Genomic DNA, 24,304 nt, shown 5'->3' on the forward strand with positions numbered 1-24,304 from the left:
AAACTAACGACGAATATTGATCAATAATAAAATCCAGAACGAGCTTACAAAATGTGGGTTTTGATTATTACATTTCAGACATAAAAATACTATCCGGGCGACTAAATTACTAAGTGAGCGACTAGAAATACAGAGAGGGCAACTTTAATATGAAGATACATTAGATTTTTCTAATTGAGGTTTTACTGAACGAACTACAAAAAAGTTAATTCTAAGCAAAGTTTTGTGAGCTGCTTTATTAATGATTATTGGTTACTGATATTATATTTGAGGTCTCATGTTTTTTTATTTTGATACGCTTTATTAATGAAAACTACAGATTGTTGTAACAATCTGTAGTTTTCATTAATAAATAATTAATAATTAATTCGCGCGCTGTAGCGCGCGAATTCGAATCGGGGCGGGTGACTGTCCCGAATTTTTAACAAAATATGTATGCAAACACGTTTTGGGTCTAGCAATTCGGCTCAAACTAACAACACCGCCACTGGAAGCAAAACTGATACCTATTGGACAAAAAAGAAAACGAGGCCGGCCCGCTAAGTCCAAGCCAGCACTTATCATACAGTGACGATGAGTAGGTAGAGCTCCTCAATCCTCATAGGTACCAATGAGCCTTATTAATAAAATTACTTTTTTTTGGGTCGACAGAAGCGACTTATTTTATTTTGTTTTTTTTTTTGTTGATTCGATTTAAGAAAATACAAATTTATTTCATTTTTAATAATACATTGTTTCATTTGATTACCTACCCTTAAATTTTAATGATTTATTTTTTTCGCTACTAGAATAGTGTTCCGTCAAATATTTATTTCATAAGATCATTTTTTATTTAAATGTGGGCTCATAATACGCTGCTCATAATAGTATTTTTCAAAGTAGTTTTTGCATTCGAAACACTTCATTAAAGTTCAAAATACCACTCAGTATAAAAAAAGCATTTGCCAAATATTGAAAAAAATGCAGGACCTAACGTTGACACTCAATCAAATATTAAGTCGCTCAAATATTATGAAGCTTCTCATTTTGTATTTTAAGGAACTCAATTTTTTTTTGTAAGTTGCTATTCTTTTGATTTTTCGTCACTCGCACTCAGTCGCTCACTTAGTAATTCTTTAGCCCACATTAATTATTTTTGACACTTACAACATAAATTTACAGTCACTCGTTTAAATACTACCCTTAAGTAATTAACCCACATCACAGTCTCACACATCACATAAAGAACTATAATTTAATTTCAAGTCATGTTCTATGTGGGTGATTATTATTTGTGGATCTAATGTAAGCTAAACAACTCTGAATTTAAAACTGGACCATCACTATAGGGCATAGCCATGTCATCAATTTACTGAATCAATTAAAATATTAAAGTACAGTCAACAGCACATCAGGCTACATTTTTGATGTGTTATTATTATAGCAACTGTTACCAGGACATAAGGTTATTCAGTGATTTGCTTGATGCGCTGCCGCCTGTACTTATAATAAAATAGAAGGGATAGGCGTCGGGCGAATAAAACAAATAAATTAGCCACAAATATCATGGCACGTTTATTTTTCTCCACTACATGGCGACTTCTAAAAGAATCGTGACTTGTTATTTTGCATTCATATAGTTTCTTTTTTTAATAGAGCTCTGCAAATGAGCATTAAAGAATAATTTTACAATGTATATTTTCCATAAAATTAAATAAACTCTGTTTTTAATTTGATCTCAATATAAATCACTATGAACTGAAAAAAATTATAAACGATTTGTTAGTTCGCTAATTATATTGATTGATGAGACTATATAATAAAGATAAAGAGTACATTTAAAAAATCACATTAAAGCATATACATAATGCTGACTACATAAATGCTCTTACAGCCTCGTACACTCCCGCGTTGCCTTGCTCTTAGTATTCAAAATATCAACAATAAACAATAAGATTTTTAAGTAGAAGATAAAACAAACCAAATATAATAAATTTCTATCACAATCAATTCAGACTATAAAATCAACAAAACATTTATCTGTAATAAAGGCTGTAAGAGCTATATTCACGTGCAATGTAAATACACCACAATTAACAAATCTAACTTATTTAAAATATAAACTAGCCTAAAAATTTTAACAATTAAAGAAAAACAGTTGTAGTTAAAATATTGGTCATTAAAACTCTGAAGAGCTATAACTAAATGACCGTAATCATCATGCCATGATGTTTGCTTGTTGAATTTCAATAAAAAATTAGCACATAAAGGGATGTAAATAACTCCAAAACTTGGTAATTATGACTTTTAGCCATGTAATATAATTTGGTTAGACTATACAAATCGTATAAAACCAGTGACTTAGAAATAGCTCTCAGCATATAAAAAAAGTTAAAATCCTTAGGCTGTACTCTCGTATGATTATAATGTAAGCAACGCAATAATGTTGGCAAAGCGGAAGTTCGCGTAAATCTAACGATACAATATAACTAAATATGTATGTACCTTAGACATTATGATTACACAAGGCTCACTGTTATTTGCTCGTACTACTACCACAGTGCAGGTCGGCGCGCGGCCCTAGACTAGTAGCCTGCCTCGACGAGGGAAGTAGTATACGACTATTCACGGGTAAGGGATATGTACGATTTCTTCAACAAAATTTAAACAGTATTACAAAGAATTTGGTTGGTCCTTCACCACAACCGCTCCGATATTAAACAACGAAATCAACAAATATATATCTAACACTGCCAAAAGTTCCGGTGAGTATTCATGTTTCAATATTGTGAATTCCATCTTTTAAAGTAATTCAGTCTTTTCTACAGGTGAAAAGAAAGATAAAACGCTAAACGTACGGATTGTACCACACCTCTGATTACGTAAATTTAAATGGCTCATTATTATTACTCTAAATATAGTAACTAACATCGGTATGTAAAATAGCTGGAACAGTGAAGCGACACAAGTTGGGGGCCCACGGAATACTTGGTACGCGAAGTGTCGTTCGCCACGGGGCTCCCAGCGCATGCTGCTCCGCTGAATGCCGCGCAACCCCGGCTTCGGCGAGGTGTATCCCGCGGGAACAATAATGACAGTTCAACAGATTCACAATGCAAACATCTAATAATAATTAAGATACACCTCGCAGATCACGGGGATCCGCCGATTTCTATCATCCCGCACACTCGACTAGGGTGAAGCAACGATAGGATATTCAAAGAAAAACAATTATAAAGACAGTAAACATATAATAACAAAAATATATTACTAATTCTAGAATTTAATAAGAAACAATCACCCTCGTCGAGTTACGGAGAATTAGGTAGACATTTAATATATACTTCATCATATAATATGTAAACTAGTATACTATGTTGGTGTTTCTATTTCCTCTCATAATATCTATGGATAATACACGGTAATCGACATTGCGACACATCTATAGCATGATGCTCACCAATGAAGTTACATAACTATTGATAAACTATGGTTTGAAAATTCCACAATGATCTTTCATAAAATGGTATTGAAGATTTATACTACTCTTTAAACCCAAGTCCTAGTTTGTCTAAATAATACTGTTATCAATGGCTTGGTAAGAAACTTACTACACATTTAATAATTTGAAAAAAAAAACGCGTAAGATGTTACATAATCCTTAACTTTCTGGGCAACTAAATGCATCCGTCATATTATTTTATCTTAAAATATCGTGTACATATTCTTTATTTTATTTATTAACTTTAAAATGATAAATGAGATTGGCCTATTTTTTCGTGTTTTTTTTCTCAAATACAGAACTATCAAAATATAAAAAAATATTGAGGACTATCAAACAACATTCATATGTATATAATATTATATGTATACGTATGTACATCTACAAGGAAATTTTGATTTTAATAGTACGTAGTACCCAAAGTATAGTTCTGCACTAAACTCTAATATTAATTCCAATTTATGTTTGCTCAGTTCATATTTGTATTAACTATGATTGTAGAGATATATGTCTACAAATCATAAATTCCTTCCTATTCAACGCCGAAATTGATTTTTGACGATTTATTTGAATAAATAAATCCTACCAATATTTACAATTTCTGACCCAGCACATGGACACATACAATGTGGAAATAAAATAATGTATGTGTAAAAGTATAAAATAACAATACAGTAAAAATATAATAAACAAGGTAAACAGTTTAAACGTGTTCGATATAAATAACAGGCGACAAGGAGATAAGTTCTCTTACAATATTTTATTTCCAGTTCTACCCTGACCTGCAGACTTAACTAAGCTTACTCTACCACATCGTTACATAGAATGGCACCAATCTATCTTTGATATCATAATGGCAAACCATAAGGAACCCCCGCGGCGGACCTCGCCCACGCGGCCACGTGCGCTCAAGTACTGTCTCAAGGTATTGGAAGACTACTGCTCTAACACTATCATAATCACTATTATTCGAAACAGTAATGGAAACGAACAATTCGCACTTTACGGTACGCAGTAAAGTGAAAACTGTTTCATATATTCTAAATGGTAATCAAAATATGCTGTATATACTTATATGATGCTTTATATGTATGAGAGTACACTAAATATGAACATCCTTTATGGAAATTAGAAAAAATAATGACGTCCTATTGTGGTGTTACGATTGATACTGCCTAATATCGCTATCCGCTAGAAGGCACACAAAGTTTTAGTAAGAAGCTTCACAAATGACTCCCCTCGCGCTGAACATAACTTACGAACGCAATACGATTAAAAAATATTGCCAATTTTATGTTGCAACAGGCACTTTTCTGGATTTCTCCAATAAACATCATATTATACGACATTAATTTTGTGAAGCTTTTAACATTGCCTCTGAGGACTCTGAAAGTATGTGTATTATTTGTACTTATTTATTATTATTATTACTTCATATGAACTTGAGACTTCATTAAAGCATTCTTATGGATTACTATGAGGAGTATCATCTAGAGTCCTTTAAATTTATCAGCGATCAAAATATTTACCTCTCACTGGTAACAATTCTATAAAATTATTGAACTTCATTATACACTGACACATCCTAAGTTAAAGCATCGCAATAAGATATTGTTACATTTCACTACGTCTAATGAAAGTGGGGTATGATAAGCGAACGACGAACATCAAATTTAGAATTTCAAACATGGATTTACCATTCACGATTCCAAAATTTATCACACTAAGCAAATTAGAATATGAGATCAAAATTTTTAGGCCTACAATCTAAAATGATGAGAGTTTTTTTAAGTATTGATTTATGAACGCCACCACGAGAATAATTATAATTATGTGATGGTATAGATAAATCACAGTTGTGGGTAAAAATCACAATGCATATCATAGGCGGTACCGCTACGTGACTACTCACTACCTCTTCTCTATGTGATGTCCACCAGGTGTTACGAGGATTCCGCAAGCGTAACTAAACCGATGCTGCACGATCCTTGCTCTCGCGTCACGGCCGACAAACTCAACAGGATAAATAAATAACTCGATATATAATAAACAAAATCTGTGCACGAGTCCATGCTGACAAACCTAATGGTTAGGAGCGTCCAGTCTCCTGGTTGCATGCGTTATTATCATGGTCATAGCTGCTCTTGTTGATGGCTGCCAATTTTTTAATATTGCACTCTGGCTGCTCACTTTTCAACCGAGAGCTGAAAGAGACAAGTTACTGTGAGCAGATTCGTACACATCGATAGAATTCACAAATGTCAAAAGCAGGAGCCTTTACGTATAAAGGCACGTACGTACGTATACGTGTAAAGGTACGTACCTATTCAGGCGATCAGTCTCCAAGATGCATCTGTCCAGACATCTGGGGCTGCGGTGTTGGAGTGTGTGGAGGAGGGGGCGAAGCTGAAACAAAAATATTTTTATTGGCATGACCTGTTTTGTTCGGATCCTAACGTTATTGTTATTAGCCATATGAGACTTGATGGCGCAGATAATACTTACATATTGACGCAATAGACTGCGGCGACATAGCTGACATCTTGCTCTGAGTATCTTGCATCGAAACCTGCGTGCCTTGAGAGGTCATGTAGCGGTTCACCATAGGCACGAAGCTGAAAACATTAATTATTGTTATGGCATACAACTTCGATGTTGAAACTTCCTAAAAAAACTAATATAGGTAACATGAAAGTGTCATCAAGTTAGTAACCGGTATATTGCACGCTATACAAAACTGACGTTTAAATGGACGCATAAAAGGAGAACCAAAGTAACCGTAATAACAGACATAGCCCGCAGAAATCAAGTTATAGTGGGCGTGGCAAAAGTTCTCGAGTGCCGATGATCTGGTGAAAGTCGCGGGAAGCAGTGGGCAGCGCATCGTTGTGGAATCCTGCCTTTCTTCGAGCCGCTTCTTCAGGGGAGACTTGCGATCAGGAGAGGAGGGTCAGTGGCTGAAATATTATGGTAATGGTATATACCTTAAGTCACAAACGCCGGGCGAGTCGTAGTTGCTGCTGGAGTTATTGGTGTTAGTGGCGACGCTGTTGATGGTGCCGATGCTATTGGCCGACATGTTGCTGTGGTTCTCGCGGTGCACGCGGTTGTGATGTCTGCGGAAAGTTGGGTGGTTAAAAACACACACTAAAATTGTGACATTAGGGTGGAAAATTCAACGACACGTAAATAACTGTGGTTGCCGGAGCGATCATCAGTAATATTCTTGTACTTCTTGAAAAAATTACGATTTAGAATTTTTATGCTCCATAAATGGCTTCTGGGCGTAAATTAAAACAGACAGAGCACGTGACACCCAAAGTGGCCAAAAAGTTGACAACACCTTATTCCAATTGTAACAAAGACCTGAGGGCCTAGTGTGAGCACGTCAAAAAATTACATTAAAATGTACGACGGATTGTACAACGCCCCTAGTGGAAACGTTGAAGAACTAAAATTTTCATATAAACTCACACTCAGCCCACTGCAGAGAACTTGGGTGACGAACGAACGAACGAACTATTTGACGCTGACTGTGCATTAGTGTACAATACCTTATGAGATAGCTGTCCCGCACGAAGGTGCGCCCGCAGACGCTGCACTCGTAGCAGGGCCCGGCCGAGTGCGTGCGGATGTGCAGCGCGAACTGCGACTTGGACGTGAACGTCATCGAGCAGCGGTCGCAGTTCAGCGGCTTGTCGGCCACGTGCGACCATCTGTAAGGGATTTTGATATCAGACGTTGTAGAATTATGGGAATTATGTTGATGTCAGACATTTTCTAAGGAAAGATTTATACACTGATGTATGGGGAATAAGGGATGGATTTATGAGCCGCTATTGATATCTGCCTTCTGACGCCAGATCAAAGACAAATCCTATAGGGAAGGAAATGTGCAGCGCGATCTGCTGAATGTCATCGAGCAGCGGTCGCAGTTCAGCGGCTTGTCGGCTACGTGCGACCATCTGCGAACGACGATGACGTCAGATATTTTCTAAGGGTGGAACTCAGGTGAATGGGGTGAGATTTATGAGTCGCTATAGACATCTGACGCCAGATTATAGACAAATCCTAGAGGGCGGGAGATGTGCAGCGCGAAGTGCGACTTGATGAACGTCATCGAGCAGCGGTCGTAATTCAGCGGCTTGTCGGCCACGTGCGACCATCTGTAAGGGATTTTGATGTCAGACGTTGTGGAATTATGTTGACATCAGATGTCATATGAACTCGGTGGACGGGAAGAAGTTTATGAGTCACTGCTATGTAGACGTCTGAAGCCAGATTATAGACAAAACAAATCCTATAGGGAAGAAGGTGTGCAGCGCGAACTGCAACTTGGAGGGGATTATGAACCACTAGGCCACTAGGTATAGACTTCTGACGCCAGATTATAGTCAACCTCAGGTTTTTGGACTGTGGCTTTTTAAAATACTGTTAACCCCATAGTTAACCCCTCCTTGGGCTTCATGTACGCTAAAGTGCTGGTGTTAGGAGTGGGTTCACCACAATAATCCAGCGGTTGACTGGGATCGAACTAGTGTTCCTCAAAAGATCTATGAGCTGCCCTGGACGTATGTCATGGCTCAATCGGACATACGCTACATAATGCCCTCAGCAATCAACTATGAATTATTACGGTGCCAGATTCTATAGAAGGAGAAAAGGAAGTGATTCCCCAAAGGTGAAAGAGAAAAGGATACAGGATGTAAAAGTAGTACATGAAATCATGTTAAATGGGTAAAATAAGTATTTCTCACCTGTGTGCCGTTACATAACTCTTCACAGCAAATCTTTTCTGACAAATATCACAAGCGTACGGTCGCTCACCTGAAAGTTACAACTATATTAGTATCTCGTAAAATAAAATATACGAAACAAACAACTAGGTAACTAAGAAAATATAAATCAGCAATAAAAATAAAGATGAATGAAAGCAAGTTTGAAGGAAAATGATGTTAGAAAGACGGCAAGATGCAACTAGACATTAATGAGGCAAGTTTTAAATTAATGAATGCGGAAGCCAAGAAATGAAATAAATAATACAATACTGAAAATTAAGTGATGATGCAGCCGCTGATAAAATTAAAACATGATGACGTTGTCGGTGCCACATCATAGGGAATTTTGATACCTGCGTTCGCATTTGCCGTCTTCTTAACTTTCATCTTCTAATTGCGGTAAATACTTCACACATGCGGCTCCCTTCCATATGGTGTACATAATTTGTATTTAATGTTACATATAATTATGTGTCATTAATAAGTTTGTGTTTAATTTCTTAGATACTTTAATAATGTGTGAACCAATTACCGAGTGTAATTCACATCGAATTAGACGATTAGCATTTTAAAATAATCACAGATGTTTTAGAGCTCAGGGGTTGAAAATGCTATTCGCATAATCGCGATGTAAAGAAACCCCTGCACTGAGACAACAAGGCAAGCATAAAGCGTGTGGTCCGCCATACCGGTGTGTATTCGCTTGTGAATGTTGAGCGTCGATTTCTGCGTGAAGCGCTTGAAACAGACATCGCACTCGAAGGGCCGCTCGCCCGTGTGCGTTCGCATGTGAATCTCCAGGTACGGCTTGCACGTGAACGCCGCCGGGCACTCCAGGCAGGCGTACGGCCGCCCTTGCACTGACCAACACGTTAGTTACCCGAGTTACAACCCCCCACATGTGGCACCGACAACTTTAACCCACATCAGAAAGTGCTAGAAGACATCACATCCAAGAAAACATAATGATAGCTCATGAAACAAATGCAGTTAGATATCTCAAAAACAAAAATCGCTGCGACTGACCTGTGTGCGTTCGTTTATGTATATTGAGTGTCGATTTTTGCGCGAATCTCTTGAGGCATACGTCACACTGGTAAGGGCGCTCGCCGGTATGCGTGCGGTTGTGGATCTCTAGATACTGCTTGCAAGTGAAGGCGGCCGGGCACTGCAGGCATTGGAACGGCCGGCCCTGCACTGTGGACGAAGACAGACGTTAGTGAGAAGCAGGCGCCGCGCCCACCTCCCCCGTGCACGCATCACTCTCTAGTAGCCCACATTACGTTCATTCGTCCCTAGAGCGACGCAGGCCGCGCACGTACCTGAGTGGGTCCGCTTGTGGATGTTCAGACTGGATTTCTGGGTGAACCGCTTGAGGCAGATGTCGCACTGATACGGGCGCTCCCCGGTGTGCGTGCGAGTGTGAATCTCCAGGTATTGCTTGCAGGTGAAGGCGGCGGGGCACGACAGGCACTGGAACGGTCTCCCCTGGACTGGTGCCCAACACATATATTATAGCAGCGGCGAGTCTGCAAGGACGCTAGACGCCCTCGCACTACGGAGATCGCGGCGCGGACTGGTCGCCGCTCGCCGCTAACTCCGCTCCAAATCTTTACCGCTTAGTTTGTTAATGAACTGTGATCGAAGTGGAGTCGCAAGACACGCAAGCTAATATGAAAGAGATTTGGAGGAGAGGCAGAGTGTAAGTGGAGAGAGGCTGGGGCGGGCGGGGCGCCAGTCCGGCCCGCGGGTGCACCCACCTGTGTGCGTCCTCTTATGTATATTGAGGCTGGACTTCTGCGTGAAGCGCTTGAGACACGCGTCGCACTGATAGGGCCGCTCGCCTGTGTGCGAGCGCAAGTGAATGTCCAGGTAGGGGCGCCGGGCGAACGCCGCCGGGCATTGCCCGCACGAGTATGGGCGCCCTTGCACTGCGCGCAGTGCACACACAAAAGCGAGTAACGCACGTCGCCGACGCATGCTGGGCGCCCGCCCGCTGCCAATCTCAACCGCATGTGGTCTGAGCGACCGATACCCCAATTTCGAACCCAATTTTGTCGGCCGGCATCGTACCGAAACCGAGAGGCGCCAAATAGATGCGTTACTGCGGCGATTGCATTACCGCTTTTGTGAAAGTATTAATATTCATGAAGAAATGATGAAATACATAATGATACACTATAATCACCTACATGTTTGCAAATGAGAGGGGCGTGATCGGCAATGCATTTAGTATGATAGGCGAGTAGTTTGTAAATGCAGAAGTACGAAAGCGCGCATTTAATCGAGTTAAAGATATCGAGATGTTAGTCGAAAGCAACGAGATGGAAGCTACTGTAATATGGGGATGTAAAAACAACGGGTTAGGCGGGCAACGGAAAAACAGGAATAAAGCATGACGCTAATGAAATGCGGAGTGCGTGATCGATCACTCTTGTCTATAGTCGTACCGATAGGAATGTTGCGGATATAAAATATGTGGGCTACTAACCCGTATGTATTTTTTCGTGCAAATTGAGCGCGCACTTCTGCGTGAAGGACTTGAGGCAGACGGTGCACTGGAACGGCCGCTCCCCTGCGCCGCGCGGGGGGACAGAGAAACAAAACAAAACCACGATGGACAAATAATTCTAACCACGCTTCAGCGCATACCAATTATTGCACTTTTACTTTAACTACCATGAGGGAATTTTAACGATACTATTTGTCCATCAAAAACATTCTCTCTCCTACTTTAAAAGTAACCAAAATCCTCACAACGTACACATGCTTTACTTTACTGTTTGTGAATAGTTTTTGAGCGTGTGCATCCTAATGGAATTTACCTTTCGAATAGCGTTACAGAAAATCTATGGAACAAAAATAAAACACTTCCGAATCGCTAACCATTTTGCTTTTCAATCAATGATAGTGTTTAAGTTATCAATTTGGGAGCCCTTAAAAACTATTCACAAAACATAGGTTTCAAAGCCACAACCGAAAACAAAGGAATTAAGCTAGTGAGTAATAGAATTGTGGCTCGGAGACCGATTGAAAATAAAAATGTTAATATCAAGGGACCCACCAGTGTGTATACGTTTATGAGTGCCAAGGCTGGACTTCTGCGTGAACCGCTTGTCACAGATGTCGCACTGATAGGGGCGCACTTTGTTGATCAGCGATTGGATGTGCTCCTCTAGAAATACCAACAAAATTCAGCTACAACAACGATTCTGCTCCATGCACTGCTTTGATGATAGTGCCTAATAATGTGAGCTCTATAATAAAATTTCATTGTCTACTTAAGGATTTTAGGGGAAAATGCCTACCAGTGTGTATTTTCCCATGACGGCCAAGGCTGGACTTCTGAGTGAAGCGCATAAAACAGATGTGGCACTGGTACGGCCGCACTTTCTCTAACAGGGCTCGTCTGTGCTCCTCTATAAGTTATACGAGTTTCGATATAGCAACTCAGCATCCTCTCAAACAACAGTATATTAGCCTAAGGTTAAACTGTACACTCTCTCACACACATTCAGGGGGAGGTAGGCTATGCGGTTTACAGTAAAACGTTAGTACCGATCTGCCTCAAGGGTGACGTCACGCATACGTAGGCAGTAGAGAGATAGGGACCCACCGGTATGTATTTTTCCGTGCCGGCCCAAACTTGATTTCTGGGTGAATCGCACAAAGCAGACGCCGCACTGGTAGGGTCGTTCCTTAGCCAGCAGCGCGCGCTTGTGTTCCTCTGAACGAAACCATCGCACAAGTCAAATAATGTTAACATTTACTACGATGAGAACGGGGCTTTAGGAGCCGCGTGATGACGTTTATGAAGAGACATAGAATTGGGCACAGGGCGGTACGAGGCGTACCCAAACAGAACCCACCCGTGTGAATTTTCTTGTGTCGGTTGAGGCTGGAGCTCTGCGTGAACCGCATCTGACAGAGGTCACACTTGTAGGGCCGGTCCTTCGCCAGCAACGCGCGCGTGTGCTCATCTAGAACCCAGGCCACATCCAACAACACACGCTCTACACGTTATAGCAAAACACGCGACGGAACCCTCGCAGTGTCGAGGTCCGTTGCATGTTTTTACCTCCCCCTGTTTGCCTCGCATCAATGAAGCCTTCCTCACGCCCTGATTTAATGTAAAGCTATTTTGGCTGTTCGACACATCTCAAAAACTATTCACATTTATAAGTTAAGCATATGTATTGTCAATTGTTTCATAGCGAACTGTGTGTCGCACCAGTGACTAAGTACTTAACATAGTACTCCATTGAATGCAATATGTATAGAGAATAGTAAAGTATATAAGTATAGGTAAAGATGTTCGTTTATGAAGCTCCGTCCAGAGGCCGCGTGCTAATATTATGTATAGGCAACTTGCAAATATGCATACATAGAGTACGAACGAACTTTGGACAGAAACATTAATTATAAATACAATAGTATGCAAATTGAGCGGAGAAAATAAACAGTTCAATAAAGCAGATACTCCTCAATAATAATAAAAAACCAATAAATAAAATAAGTACAATAAATAAACAAAATTCAGTCTTATACTTTGGAATATAATGTGATTACATAAAATGGGCTTTCAGGCAAGTACTTTTGCATAGATATAATATGGAAAATAATAACAATGGTATATTATCAATAAAAGACAATACATATAAAATATAACTCAGATATCAGGGCGTTCATAACAGGATATTCAATAAGCAAAATATGTAACAATATTTGAGTATATCAAAAAATTAAAAACAAAAGAAACTTTACATATTTTGGTTTCACGGAAACAGGAGGAGGTTAAACTTGACTGTAAAAATATAAAAATCCAATTTATTGTCTCAATTAAAAAGAATCCCCTCATGGTACCAATAATGTAGGAATGGCATAATGTAAGCTTATCCTGTTTTGTAAAGTGAAATTATTATTATATTTTAACTTTAATCTTCTTTAATTTCGTTGCTACATTTTTAAAATTTAAACATTTTTGGACAATGTTCCAAACATTCCCAACAAGGCTTTTAACACCATGGCTATGGGATATAATACTAAAGTATTAAAAGAGTACCGTAAAACCTCCATCCTAGGGTATTTAAAGTTTAATCATTAGTTTCTCCATTAAATATCAAGGCCTTATAGCATTTATCCTAAGCTCTTTTGGATCCCATGGTATTTCTTTAACATTTGAATATTATTTTGAATACTACAATAATAAGGATTTCTATGTTTTACATTTGTCTAAGCAAATAGTACCTTCTGTACTCATTCATTTACACATTATGTAAAAAATATAGATTTATTATAATAAAAACTATGTAAATGAATGAATATCTGCAAAAAATATTTTATGTTATTTCAGGTTTAACAATTATTTACCTGTTAAAAACGGGGAATTATTCCTACGTGAGCCAATCAAAACCTAACACACTGTCACACAATAAAACAGATTACAGAACTAGTTTACACTTTGTGAAACAAATAAGTAGAAAAGTATCAATTTTGGTAATTTTTGATTAAGTTCAGTTTATTTAATTTACTCTAAATGAAAAAAAATAATCGAATAATACATTTCTTTAAATAACTCGCCATCGCGATGTAACGTACAGGTAGCGCCATCTCTCGGTGGTGCTATTGCATCAGACTCATATTCAGAAACTTACCCTTACCAGGGGCAAGACTCATTAGCATTAAAAAAAGATCCATTGAAGTGACCCCATTCATTTTATATTCAACCCCTCTACACATTATTGGGTACTCAAAAGTGAAAACTAGTTCTGCAAGCTGGTTTCTCGTAGCTTATAACATAATAAATTAATAATGGCGACGTGAACTCACCAGTGTGGACGCGTTTGTGCGTATTGAGACTGGATTTCTGCGTGAATCGCTTCAGGCAGAGGTCGCACTGAAACGGGCGTTCGCCTGTGTGCGTACGCATATGGACCTCCAGGTAAGGCTTGCGGCAAAAAGCTGCGTCGCAAACCTTCGATAAATAATAAAAAAAATCAACCCAACTTTGCCAACTGCTCTCTGAACAAAGTGGCAAACTTTAAAGTGGAAAGTAAGTTAAGTATAGGATTCAAAGTTAACTCAGGATTCTGAAATGCATTATAATAAAATTGTAAGCTATCTGATGTTTGCTCCTCTAATTTTCTAAAATAGGGTTAAAGTAACAGTGGACAAAGTAATTATGTTGTAGAAAAAAGTACTTACCGTACACTGGAAGGGTTTATTGCCAGAATGAAGTTTCATGTGGACATAATACGATGAAGCAGATGATAGCACTTTACCGCAGACCTGAAAATAATTTTAATTTTTTTACACTACCTGATTATTCTGATTAAGTCTAATTTTCTACCGAGCTGGCAGTTGCTCTTCTGGTAATCTCCAGGTAATATCTGAAGAAACGCATGGCGGGCTACCTAATATTCATATCAATTTTGTTTAACACTTTAAATTTATTTATAAACAGCGAGTTCAACTATAAACATTAAATAATGTATTTAAAATAGAAGAAAATATTTAATAAGGTGTTTAGCAAAAATTTTATACTTACTTTGCAAGCTTGAGGTTTTGATCGAGGGGTTGATTGGCCCCCATTTGGTACCTCCATTTTTGTCTGAACAGAGCCCATATCCACACCCATACCCTGTAAATAAGCTTTCTGCAAAGAAAAAAAATGTGTATGAGTAACATTATACATTTTCATAATGAATGAGTCCTCACAGCTGTATAATTTCCTATTAGAATATTATGTAATACCTGAGAGCACTGTCGGCTATCCATGTCCATGTCTACACCCTCATCATCCATTCCCTTGAAACTGAGCTGTAACAAATTATAGTAATCTTTGAATAAAAAACTAATAAGATGTGGTGATACTTTCTTTATGTTTGTTGGTAGCTCATAGTTAAACATTCATCAGGAAGTTTTTATAATTCAACAGAACTTAACATAATAGGAAGTAAATATTTTTACCAATACCCCTAGAGATTACATAGGCTGAATTAGACCACCTAAAACTAATTAGTAATAACTTTTTCACAGAGTGATAATAATTGATGTGAATCTAATAAGAATCCTACAACATTAAATCTTATTAGACTAACAAAACAAAACAATAACTAAAATCTTACCTCATCATCTTGCTGCTGTAATTCTTGTTGTTGGTGTTGTTCCATAAGGTCCTGCTGATGTTGTTGTACTTGTTGTTGTACTATGAGACTGTCTTTGGAGTCTTCCTGGTGTGACTGGTGATGCTGGTTCATGTTGATGATCGGATGGTTGGAGTCGGGCCGGACTATTGATGGGGGACCGGAGTGGACATGTGGATGGGATGAGTAGAAACTGAAAACAAAAAAATATATATATTGATTATGCTCTGGCGTGGCGGCAGACCTATTTGGTACCTACGTCAACTTTTCTTCTTGGAAAATTGTAGTCGGAGAAAAGTAAACATTGCGCGCTTCACTTGTTTTATTTAAAAAGTAGGATAGGTAGGGCCATAGCTAAGAACCTTATAAAAACGGCACGAGAACAAGTGTTTCTTGAATTATCTAACGAATATTAATGGACAGGACAGAAGACAGATAGTCGTGTCCTCATGTGAAAACTTTACTCTAAAAGAAAGTCTGGAAAATAACATTTTATATGAAACTATTGCCACAGGTGTTATTAATGATAATTATAACATATAGCAAATATTGAAACTATGAACCTAATCAAATAAATATGAATTTTATTTTGTTTCGTTTCTTCCTACAAGATTCAGTCAGTGGTTCTCAAACTTTTATAACTTTTGTTTGACAACAAAAACAACAATCCCACCTGTCAAAAGAAACACAAAAAAATAACTTTTATTTTATATTTAATCTGTTTAATTATTATTCGGTGCCAGTGGATTCTGTACAGTAAATTAATGAATAAAAGTGGTGCTATATTTTGTAGATTAATAAATATAATTTTTAAATATATAGATGCTGTCACGATGTAGTGAATTATAAAATACTTATGTAAAATATTAGGGATTGGTTTATCTTTCATAATAGTGAGTCCGAAAAATTTATTGTGTATCTTGAATAATTTGGGTATCATGGTAGGGTAGGAACCTGTTCTTACCTCATGGGCTCTGCCTTGATCTGCTGCTCAAACATGGATATAGTGGCGAGTAGGTCGCCGGGGGGCGGCACGGGGACCCCCACGCCCCGTGCCACACCCCCGACGCCCACGCCCCAGTGTGCCGGGAAACTAATGGCGAACTCTTGTCTGCTCCCCCATTTTCATCTACTGCCACCTGCACCAAAAAATCTAGGTAAAAAAATAAGTAGCTTAACCACCACGGATAATGACCATCTCTCACAGACCAATGTATAGATTTTGATAACCCAAGACTTAATCCAGTCTTATGTTTAGGATTACGTGCCCACTTGAAGGGTGAACTGCCCCTCTAGACAAGTGGCAAAACGTGCCAGTTGTAATTTTAAAGTGGCTTTGCTCCGACGCTTTTTTAGTTACTTTATGTGAGGGGATTCGATTGTTATGGCTTGCGTTTCTTGCGTATTCAGTCTAGAGATGAAACGGATAGTTGTTTGGCCGGATACCGGATATCCGGCGAGCTGCTAGGCTGGATGGCCGGATATCCGGCGGCCGGATCGTTTGCCCATTGTCTCGTTGCATGTCGTGACGAGTTTAGCGCCGCACAGGTGCTTCGAACGCGATCAGTGGGTCTAGTAGACTAGATAAGTCACACTTTTCAAAAATCGAATCCATCCGACTAGAATGTCAGATTTTGCCACTTGTCTAGGGGGCAGATCAAATCGGGCGATTTCGGTGGCCATCGTGAGTGTGTGATTGAATAGCGAAAATAAAATTAGTTTACTTGTTGCGTAATCTGACTGAACTGCATCATACATGTCATCAGACCATTAGTGAAAAAAAGATCACCTATTTTAATTGGCAATATTTCGACATTAACAGATATTTAGTATTATTTATGTATTCGTCATTAGAGTGAAAAAAGAAATAAGTTTTTTGGAAGGCCTTAGCCTTAATTTGGCTTTTTTTGTAACTTTTTGGACTTTAAATAAAAGCTGTCATTATTATAAGCCATTTTATTGATATTTTCCTCAAAAATTCAAAGATAGTATTTCATTTTATTATAGGAAATAATGGTAGTTTTTTAATATCCGGTATCCGGCCGGACAGTGACTTACTATCCGGTATCCGACCGGATAGTAAATTTAGGCCGGATATCCGGCCTACCGGATAGTTACCGGATATTCCTTTCATCTCTAGCTATTCACCAATCCTGACACAAAACTATGAGTTTTATTTAGTAATTTTCTTTATTACGTAATGTGCGTGATTATAGCCGCTTAGTAAAACAGTAAAAATTTCAAAAGTTTATAATGTGCAAGAAATAAAGGGAAGAAATTTATTTATTATTAAAAAAATACGTTGAAAAGGATTTTACCACAGCGGCGCGTGAATACAATAGAACAAACCGGTCTTGTGATTCACATTATGATTCTACTGTAGCATAGTTTAAATAATAAGAACGAACTGATTTTATACAAAGTAATAAAAAAAAGTATATTTATTAAAAATCTAATTTCACTGTTATACCTACTATTATTAATGTGCTATTACTGTAGTATATTGGCATACAATGTTCTCAAACTTTATTATAACCCACCCAATGTAACATTTATACGTTACACAGTGCCGTAACTAGGGCGGTGCCAGAGGTGCCCAGGCACAGGGCGCAGACCCTGGAGGGGCGCAGAAATGACCATGCTGTCAGCCACATTCATTGGTCCTCCCTTTATCTTTGATTTTATTCATTAACTACGTGCGGCGTTACTGACGCACTAGCGTGCGAGAGATAGAAAATTTATCGTTCGACAAGAGTGAAAAGGATGACTTACAAAACTAAACGATTGACAAACGTTCCATTCTGCCGCGCCGTCCCATCCAATATTCGGGGATTCCCCGATACATCGAGAATCACGCATTCAGATAGCCGCAGTGTTGCCAGAAGGTTACTTTTGTAACCTTTTAGGTTACTTTTGAACTGCATTGGTTACTTTTAGGTTACACTAATAAAAAGGTTACTTTTAGGTGATTTTTCAGAAATTGTAGAATTAACTTTTACAGGTTATTCAGTAAAAAATATTAATAGTGACAATTTAAAAATTATGTCATAAACTGCATTTAAACATGATAGGTAAATGATTGATGATCAATTGTATTCATTTTCCATCCATGAACAACCTTACACACAATCGCTCCGCACGCACCCCCCCCCCCCCCCCCCCGTAGAAGGTTACTTTTTATTCAAAAAGGTTACATTTTTTTATATTTCTGGTAATTTCTGACAAAAGCATTTTTCAAGGGCGCAGTTTTGAAAGCTCGCACCGGGCGCATAAAAGGCTAGTTACGGCACTGACGTTACAACTTACACCCCTATTAAATATTTTCTGTTGGTAATTACAACAGATATTCAATTAAAGATATAACTTGCCCTTAAAATGGCTTAAATTGGTTATGAAAATTTCCAAGCCAATAATGACTATTTATAATTTTTAACCGACTTCAAAAAAGGAGGCGGTTCTTTACTATAATACTTTATATAAAAAAGGCTCAGTCATGCTCAGACCAGTAGGTATGTATTATAAAAGGTTTTGCTTAATGGGAACAAAAAAATAATAAAGAATGTGATTTATAAATTAAAACTTTATTAACATAAACAAAATAATAGATTTTCAATTTTGATAAAGATGCCTTTAATTGAATCAATCACAAACCCATAATAAAAAAAATGAAAATAATATTAAAATGCCCACGCGATTCAATTATAACTTAGGTAAATATTTTATTAAATAAATACTTAAATAATTATGTGAAACATAAATTAGTTTGGCAAATACCTATTATAATAAAATAGTTAGTGGTAAAGTAGAATAAAATATCTACCTAAGCAACAACATTTCAACTGCAACTTAATTTATATTGTTGCACATAGGCCATTGACTTAGCTCAGTAGGTAAACAAGTAGATGGTTACACTATTATATCTACATATTATTATAACTTCAGTTGTTTGGTACAGTAAGTAGGTAACTACAACACAAGCATTTTATGTATTCAATACACACCCACAACATACATAGATATACTTAGTAGTTGTGGTGATTAAGCTAAATGTACATAATTAAAGAAAAGGCACTGTATGACAAATTATTATTTAGTTAAATCGCGTTCAGATATGCATAAGTGTAAACAAAAACATCCGAAATGCAATAAACTATCCGACAAAGTATTAAATGGCGGAAGCTTACCGACTGTCTCCACCCAGCCTCCCCCCCGGCCATCAATAAAATGGCCAATTCGTTATTGAATTTTGTCCCCAACTTTCATGCCGAGGCTGCGCGACGCCGGTTTTAATGCGACGAGTAATTTACTGACCACAACTTTATAAATATAAACAATTTGAGTTTACAATGCATTAAAACCGTAATATTAGTGAAAGTTATGTCATATCCTAATCTTAAATAATATAATGCACTTTGCAACAATAACGTTATTGTCTGTAAACAAAAACGGCACTTGCAAAGAAAAGGTTCGCATCCAATGTAAGTAATACAACGACCTTTCGTTATGTGTGGAAGGAACGAGCTATAAATTTATTATTATATCTTTTTTATGCAAAATCTTAGGGTTTCATTGAGCTTATGTTATTCTATCTGTAGTTATGTACAGCAAAACTAAGTTTCTACTCACATTAGTAATGGATCACGTAAATATAGTAACGTGTGCGGAAACACATAAATTATAGCACTAATTACACAATTTCGTTAAGATTGGCCATTCGAATTATGTTTTTCTTAGACACCGACATAAAATGGCTGCTACCTCATTGTTCTGCGCGTTCGTTCGTGCGCATAGAAGCCGTGAACGCTTGGGGACGACCTCTCCGCCAATTAAAATTATGGCGCGAAATTTAAGGTGCCGTAAAATTGATTTTATGCTGATAATTAATTACAGTAGGTATCAGAGTTACAAAACTTAACAATTACGTAACAAAACACATATGTTGTGATGATTATAACGACGAAAGTTGACAGATAAACAGTGTAATCGAAGTGATGATCTTCATTGTAAGTAATTTTTTTAGGGGCGTTATTTGTTAATGCATTTTGCTTATGTCGTACGCCTTCGAAATGCTGGTTTAATTGATTAACAGAATTGGTATGTAAGTCGCAAGTGGAGCAGTAAAATTTGTGGTATTTCTTAGAAGTGTTAACTGAACCTTTATTATCCATATTGCGTCTTCTCAAAACGTTGGATTAAACAAATCTTCAAATTCTGTCCAAAAAAGAGTGATGTTCAACTTCAAAAAGCCTAAGCAAGAAAATGAACGCACGGGTGATATTGAAATTATTATTATGAATCTACCGCACCAAAGGTGAATATTGCTCTACAGAAAAAAATACAAAGGGGTGGCTTAGAGATAAGAAGTCTGTACAACTACCTGACTGAACCCTGTTTTTTTGTAATTTTGATAGGTTCACCGATTAGGGAGAGTTACGGGTGCGGTTTCTCCGATGGGTAAGTAGGTACTTGTGCCAAATAATATGGTCTCAGTTATTTTAAGTAGGTAAGTATTCGGGTAAAAGCATAGGTAGCAAGTAAAAATGTACATAATTAATTTAATAATTTAAATATGTAGGTGCTGTTATTGTTCGATAAATATGTCGTGGAACTACCTACCTTAAAATCTAGGTACCATCACGAATTGTATGTAAGTAGGCCTACCTACTTCTTAAGACTTGTTGTGAATAGGTACCTACTTTGTTTCAAGTTTTTATTTATGAAATATAGGGTCTATCAATAAGTTATTGAAAATGACGATTGCTTTGATGAGAACGGCGATTTTATGAAGTAGGTATGTGACCTAATAAACATAATACAATAAAAATAAATAATATTGATTTATTTAGTAAATAATATTGATTTATTTAGTAAATAGATGATGATTTATTTAGGGTTTAAATTTTAAACCCTATAATATACATTTTTAACCTTTTTTACTTTTTATCCGTTTAAGGGTTAAGCATTGAAATAAACTAGTAGGTAAATAAGTACTTAAGTACTTAAGTAAAAGCGTACTTTATCACACCTGACATTTATGTAGGTATTTATCGAAAATAATAGGTAATGGCTATATTATAATTAGTTAACAACACCGCTTATGAGATATTATTATTATGTGCTGGCACAGATTGGTTTTAATAAACCAGTAAGAACAAAATAAAGTGTACATTTTTTATTATTTTAGGGTTAAATTAAAGTCAGTGGTTCCCAAACTTATTTTTAGTCGAGCTGCGCACTTATTTTATGTATGGCACTGCCAGGCCAGGAATAAGTTATTAATTAATATGACTATAGGTGCAGACTTAAAAAAAATTTTGGCCGCGCCTGTCCAAGCCACTTGAATTTATTTGGCTTATTATGCCCTATGAATCTAGTCGATGAAATACGCATCTTATTTCGACGCAATATGATCCTTATTGCCTTGGCGCTGCCTTTTCAGCTTTGTTGCAATGGCTATTTTTCTCAGCTTTTTTTTTACACCTGTAATTTTATAGCCTTTATTAATTATTTATTAGGTATATTAGTTAGCTGCCTATAAGAAGAATTTTCTTATTCATTAATATTGTTTCCTTGCCAGTTATTATTACCTATTCTTATTGGATATCACGCCATAAAATTTAATAATTGGTTGGCAGTCGCGTAAAAACACAAATCAAAACAAAAGAAAGAATTCAACATTACAATTTATTATGGTTATGGCCATAAAATAAGTATGACGTGTCTATACCGTCTCCTTTTGAATAGGCATAACTATCTGCTGCAAAGAGCTCAAGCGAGATTTTAGGAAGTTTTTACTCCTTAATGGCTTTTTTACCACTGTTTATTGTATTTTTATAAAGATTTTTTAAAATTAATCTTTATTGATAGTAAATAATAGAGATGAGACGTATTTGGGTATTTCGCCAAAAATGGTCAATTTTGCCTAATTTCCTTGGTACGAAATATATTTTTGTTTTTGACTATTTTTAGTTTCCCATTGTATTAAGTAGCAAAAACTAAGCTAATATATCTAAAAGGGGTGTCATAATTCGTTTTAGAAACAAAGTTATAAGGTCATGAATTTTTGGTAGCCAAGGAAATTATTATAAATATTTTTTTCTCTAAGTTTTCTTCTGTGGATTGCTTTTTTTTTGTTCGACCCATTTCTGTGTACCTTCGCAAGCAAACATACCTATGAATATTGTATCATTACGAGCTTTTTACACAACTTAGGAAGATAAATTCAGTAGATTGAGTTAAGAGTTAAAAACAAGTTGTTCTATATCTATTCTGATACCCATTTCTTAAAATGTAAATTTTAAACTTATTCCAATAAAGGAATACTCAAAATTTGACTTTACGCCGAATTAAAAATGGTCTTTTATAATTTCCTGGGCCATTTTATGCCACGGAAAACAAGGAAATTAGGGCCAAAGAAATTAGATTTATGCCTAAAAGACACCACAGACGAAAACCTATTTACCCTATGCATTTACTATTTAAATCATGGGTTTACCCCTACAGACACTACATCTGTGTAAATAAACAATAAAATTAATCCATTTTTTAGCTGCAAAAAACCGTCCAAAGAAATTGACTTTTTAGTAAACAAAAACCCAAGGAGGGACCTAGTTATGTGATTTGTCGCGAAACTGATTAACGAATTACTGTCCTGCCTCGATGGCCTCTTGGGACGAAATGGCCGAGTGTAACGGTGCAGTGCATTACATTCTAAGTTCTTTCGTTTCGTTACTACAATGGCCGAAAAGAAGACCCAGGGAAATTATACTTTTGACTCGGACAAGAACTTAACTTCACTTTATTTCCTTCCTTTAAGCATTTGACATTTAAGGTTTTTATTTTCCGATAGCCAAACGTTTCTTAAATATAAAGAGAGTGCTATTAGAATGAAATTACGCTTCAATTTGTTATAATGTGCCTTCATTTTGGCAAACAACAGTAATGGACATAACATGGAAATTAGAAAAACGACTTTTGAACAAGTTTTTCTACGGTATTATTTGTAGTTTCTGCTATTGTAATAGCAAAAACAAATAAAACTTTTGATTAACTTTCCCATAAAAATACTTTTATTCATATAAATATAAAAAAACATGTGTTCGCCTGCCTGGACACAGAAAAATTACTGTTTCGGCGAAATACCCATTTACTAGAACAGATCCACACACTAGGTATTTTACAGTACTAGGCGGCACCTATTCCAATTTTTTAAATACTTGATCCACCTAGTATTTTATAAATTACACGATTTCCGACCCTACCATCAGGTAATAGAGGTTATTATTGCGTAATCCGTAATTGTATACTACGCGCACCTAGTACTTCTCGCTAAGCTTATGTGCGAACGTAGAGATTCACTCCGTCTCTGTCTGACCAAACAAATTTGAGCGCGACGAAGCAAACGCACACAAACGTAGTCAAACCATATTCATGTAAATAAGAAAAAATTTGTAAATATTTTTATGAAATTGATATCTTTTAAATACGCCAACTTTTAAGTTGACAGTCCAAAGCCTGTTGAAGTATGAAGGGAGGAATTATTATTCAATTTCAAATTGCATTAAATCTTTTAAAAAATAAATTGTATTTTAAAGTCAATACCTATTACGTGGATTAGTCCGCACTAGTCGCGTCAAGTATGCTAAATTACTACGTACTAGGTGGAATAGGTATTTGGATCGAGTATTAATAAATACTAGGAATAGGTGCACCTAGTATCAAATTTACCTAGTATAACCCATCTCTAGTAAATAAAGGGAAACTATATTCGAATAATGTAATCTGTAATTTAATTTATTATCTGTGAAAAAAAACTGTACTTGACATTTGATTTGTAAATCTATGGTCACAGATATGGATTAGAGTAGATACAGCAAGTTGCTCGTCAAAGCGTGCCATTC

The 24,304-nt window shown here is 36.9% G+C and overlaps 1 protein-coding gene across 16 annotated transcripts; it reads right to left on the bottom strand.

The window, feature by feature from the left end:
- Positions 1–1,530: 1,530 nt before the first annotated feature.
- On the bottom strand, positions 1,531–20,236 carry LOC135078918 (zinc finger protein ZFP2-like). Of its 16 annotated transcripts, none has more exons than XM_063973499.1 (22): positions 20,031–20,236; positions 16,369–16,543; positions 15,387–15,597; positions 15,013–15,078; positions 14,807–14,914; positions 14,464–14,547; positions 14,089–14,233; positions 12,129–12,239; positions 11,876–11,986; positions 11,568–11,678; positions 11,324–11,434; positions 10,751–10,834; positions 10,020–10,103; positions 9,582–9,752; positions 9,286–9,456; positions 8,949–9,119; positions 8,239–8,308; positions 7,036–7,197; positions 6,466–6,597; positions 5,987–6,096; positions 5,805–5,887; positions 1,531–5,685 (listed from the first exon to the last, which is right to left on the bottom strand). In XM_063973499.1, exons 2-21 carry the CDS (start codon positions 16,401–16,403, stop codon positions 5,817–5,819), a joined length of 2,319 nt encoding a protein of 772 aa, XP_063829569.1. In that variant the 5' UTR covers positions 16,404–16,543; positions 20,031–20,236; the 3' UTR covers positions 1,531–5,685; positions 5,805–5,816. The 16 variants fall into 16 exon arrangements, with proteins under 16 accessions (XP_063829569.1, XP_063829570.1, XP_063829574.1 ...); XM_063973500.1 differs by lacking the exon at positions 20,031–20,236 and adding an exon at positions 19,589–20,011; XM_063973504.1 differs by lacking the exon at positions 12,129–12,239.
- Positions 20,237–24,304: the final 4,068 nt, after the last annotated feature.

The sequence above is a fragment of the Ostrinia nubilalis genome, chromosome 15 (genome assembly GCF_963855985.1).
Source record: "Ostrinia nubilalis chromosome 15, ilOstNubi1.1, whole genome shotgun sequence".
Classification (NCBI taxonomy): Eukaryota; Metazoa; Arthropoda; class Insecta; order Lepidoptera; family Crambidae; genus Ostrinia; species Ostrinia nubilalis.

What these genes read in the sequence shown, in the direction of transcription:
- LOC135078918 (XM_063973499.1), bottom strand. Translation starts at nt 16,403, where the DNA reads ATGTTTGAGCAGCAGATCAAGGCAGAGCCCATGAG. An exon ending in ATCAAGGCAGAGCCCATGAG is followed by an intron (nt 15,598 to 16,368) that starts GTAAGAACAGGT and finishes TTTTGTTTTCAG; the next exon opens with TTTCTACTCATCCCATCCAC. An exon ending in CCCGGCGTTTGTGACTTAAG is followed by an intron (nt 6,097 to 6,465) that starts GTATATACCATT and finishes TAATGTTTTCAG; the next exon opens with CTTCGTGCCTATGGTGAACC.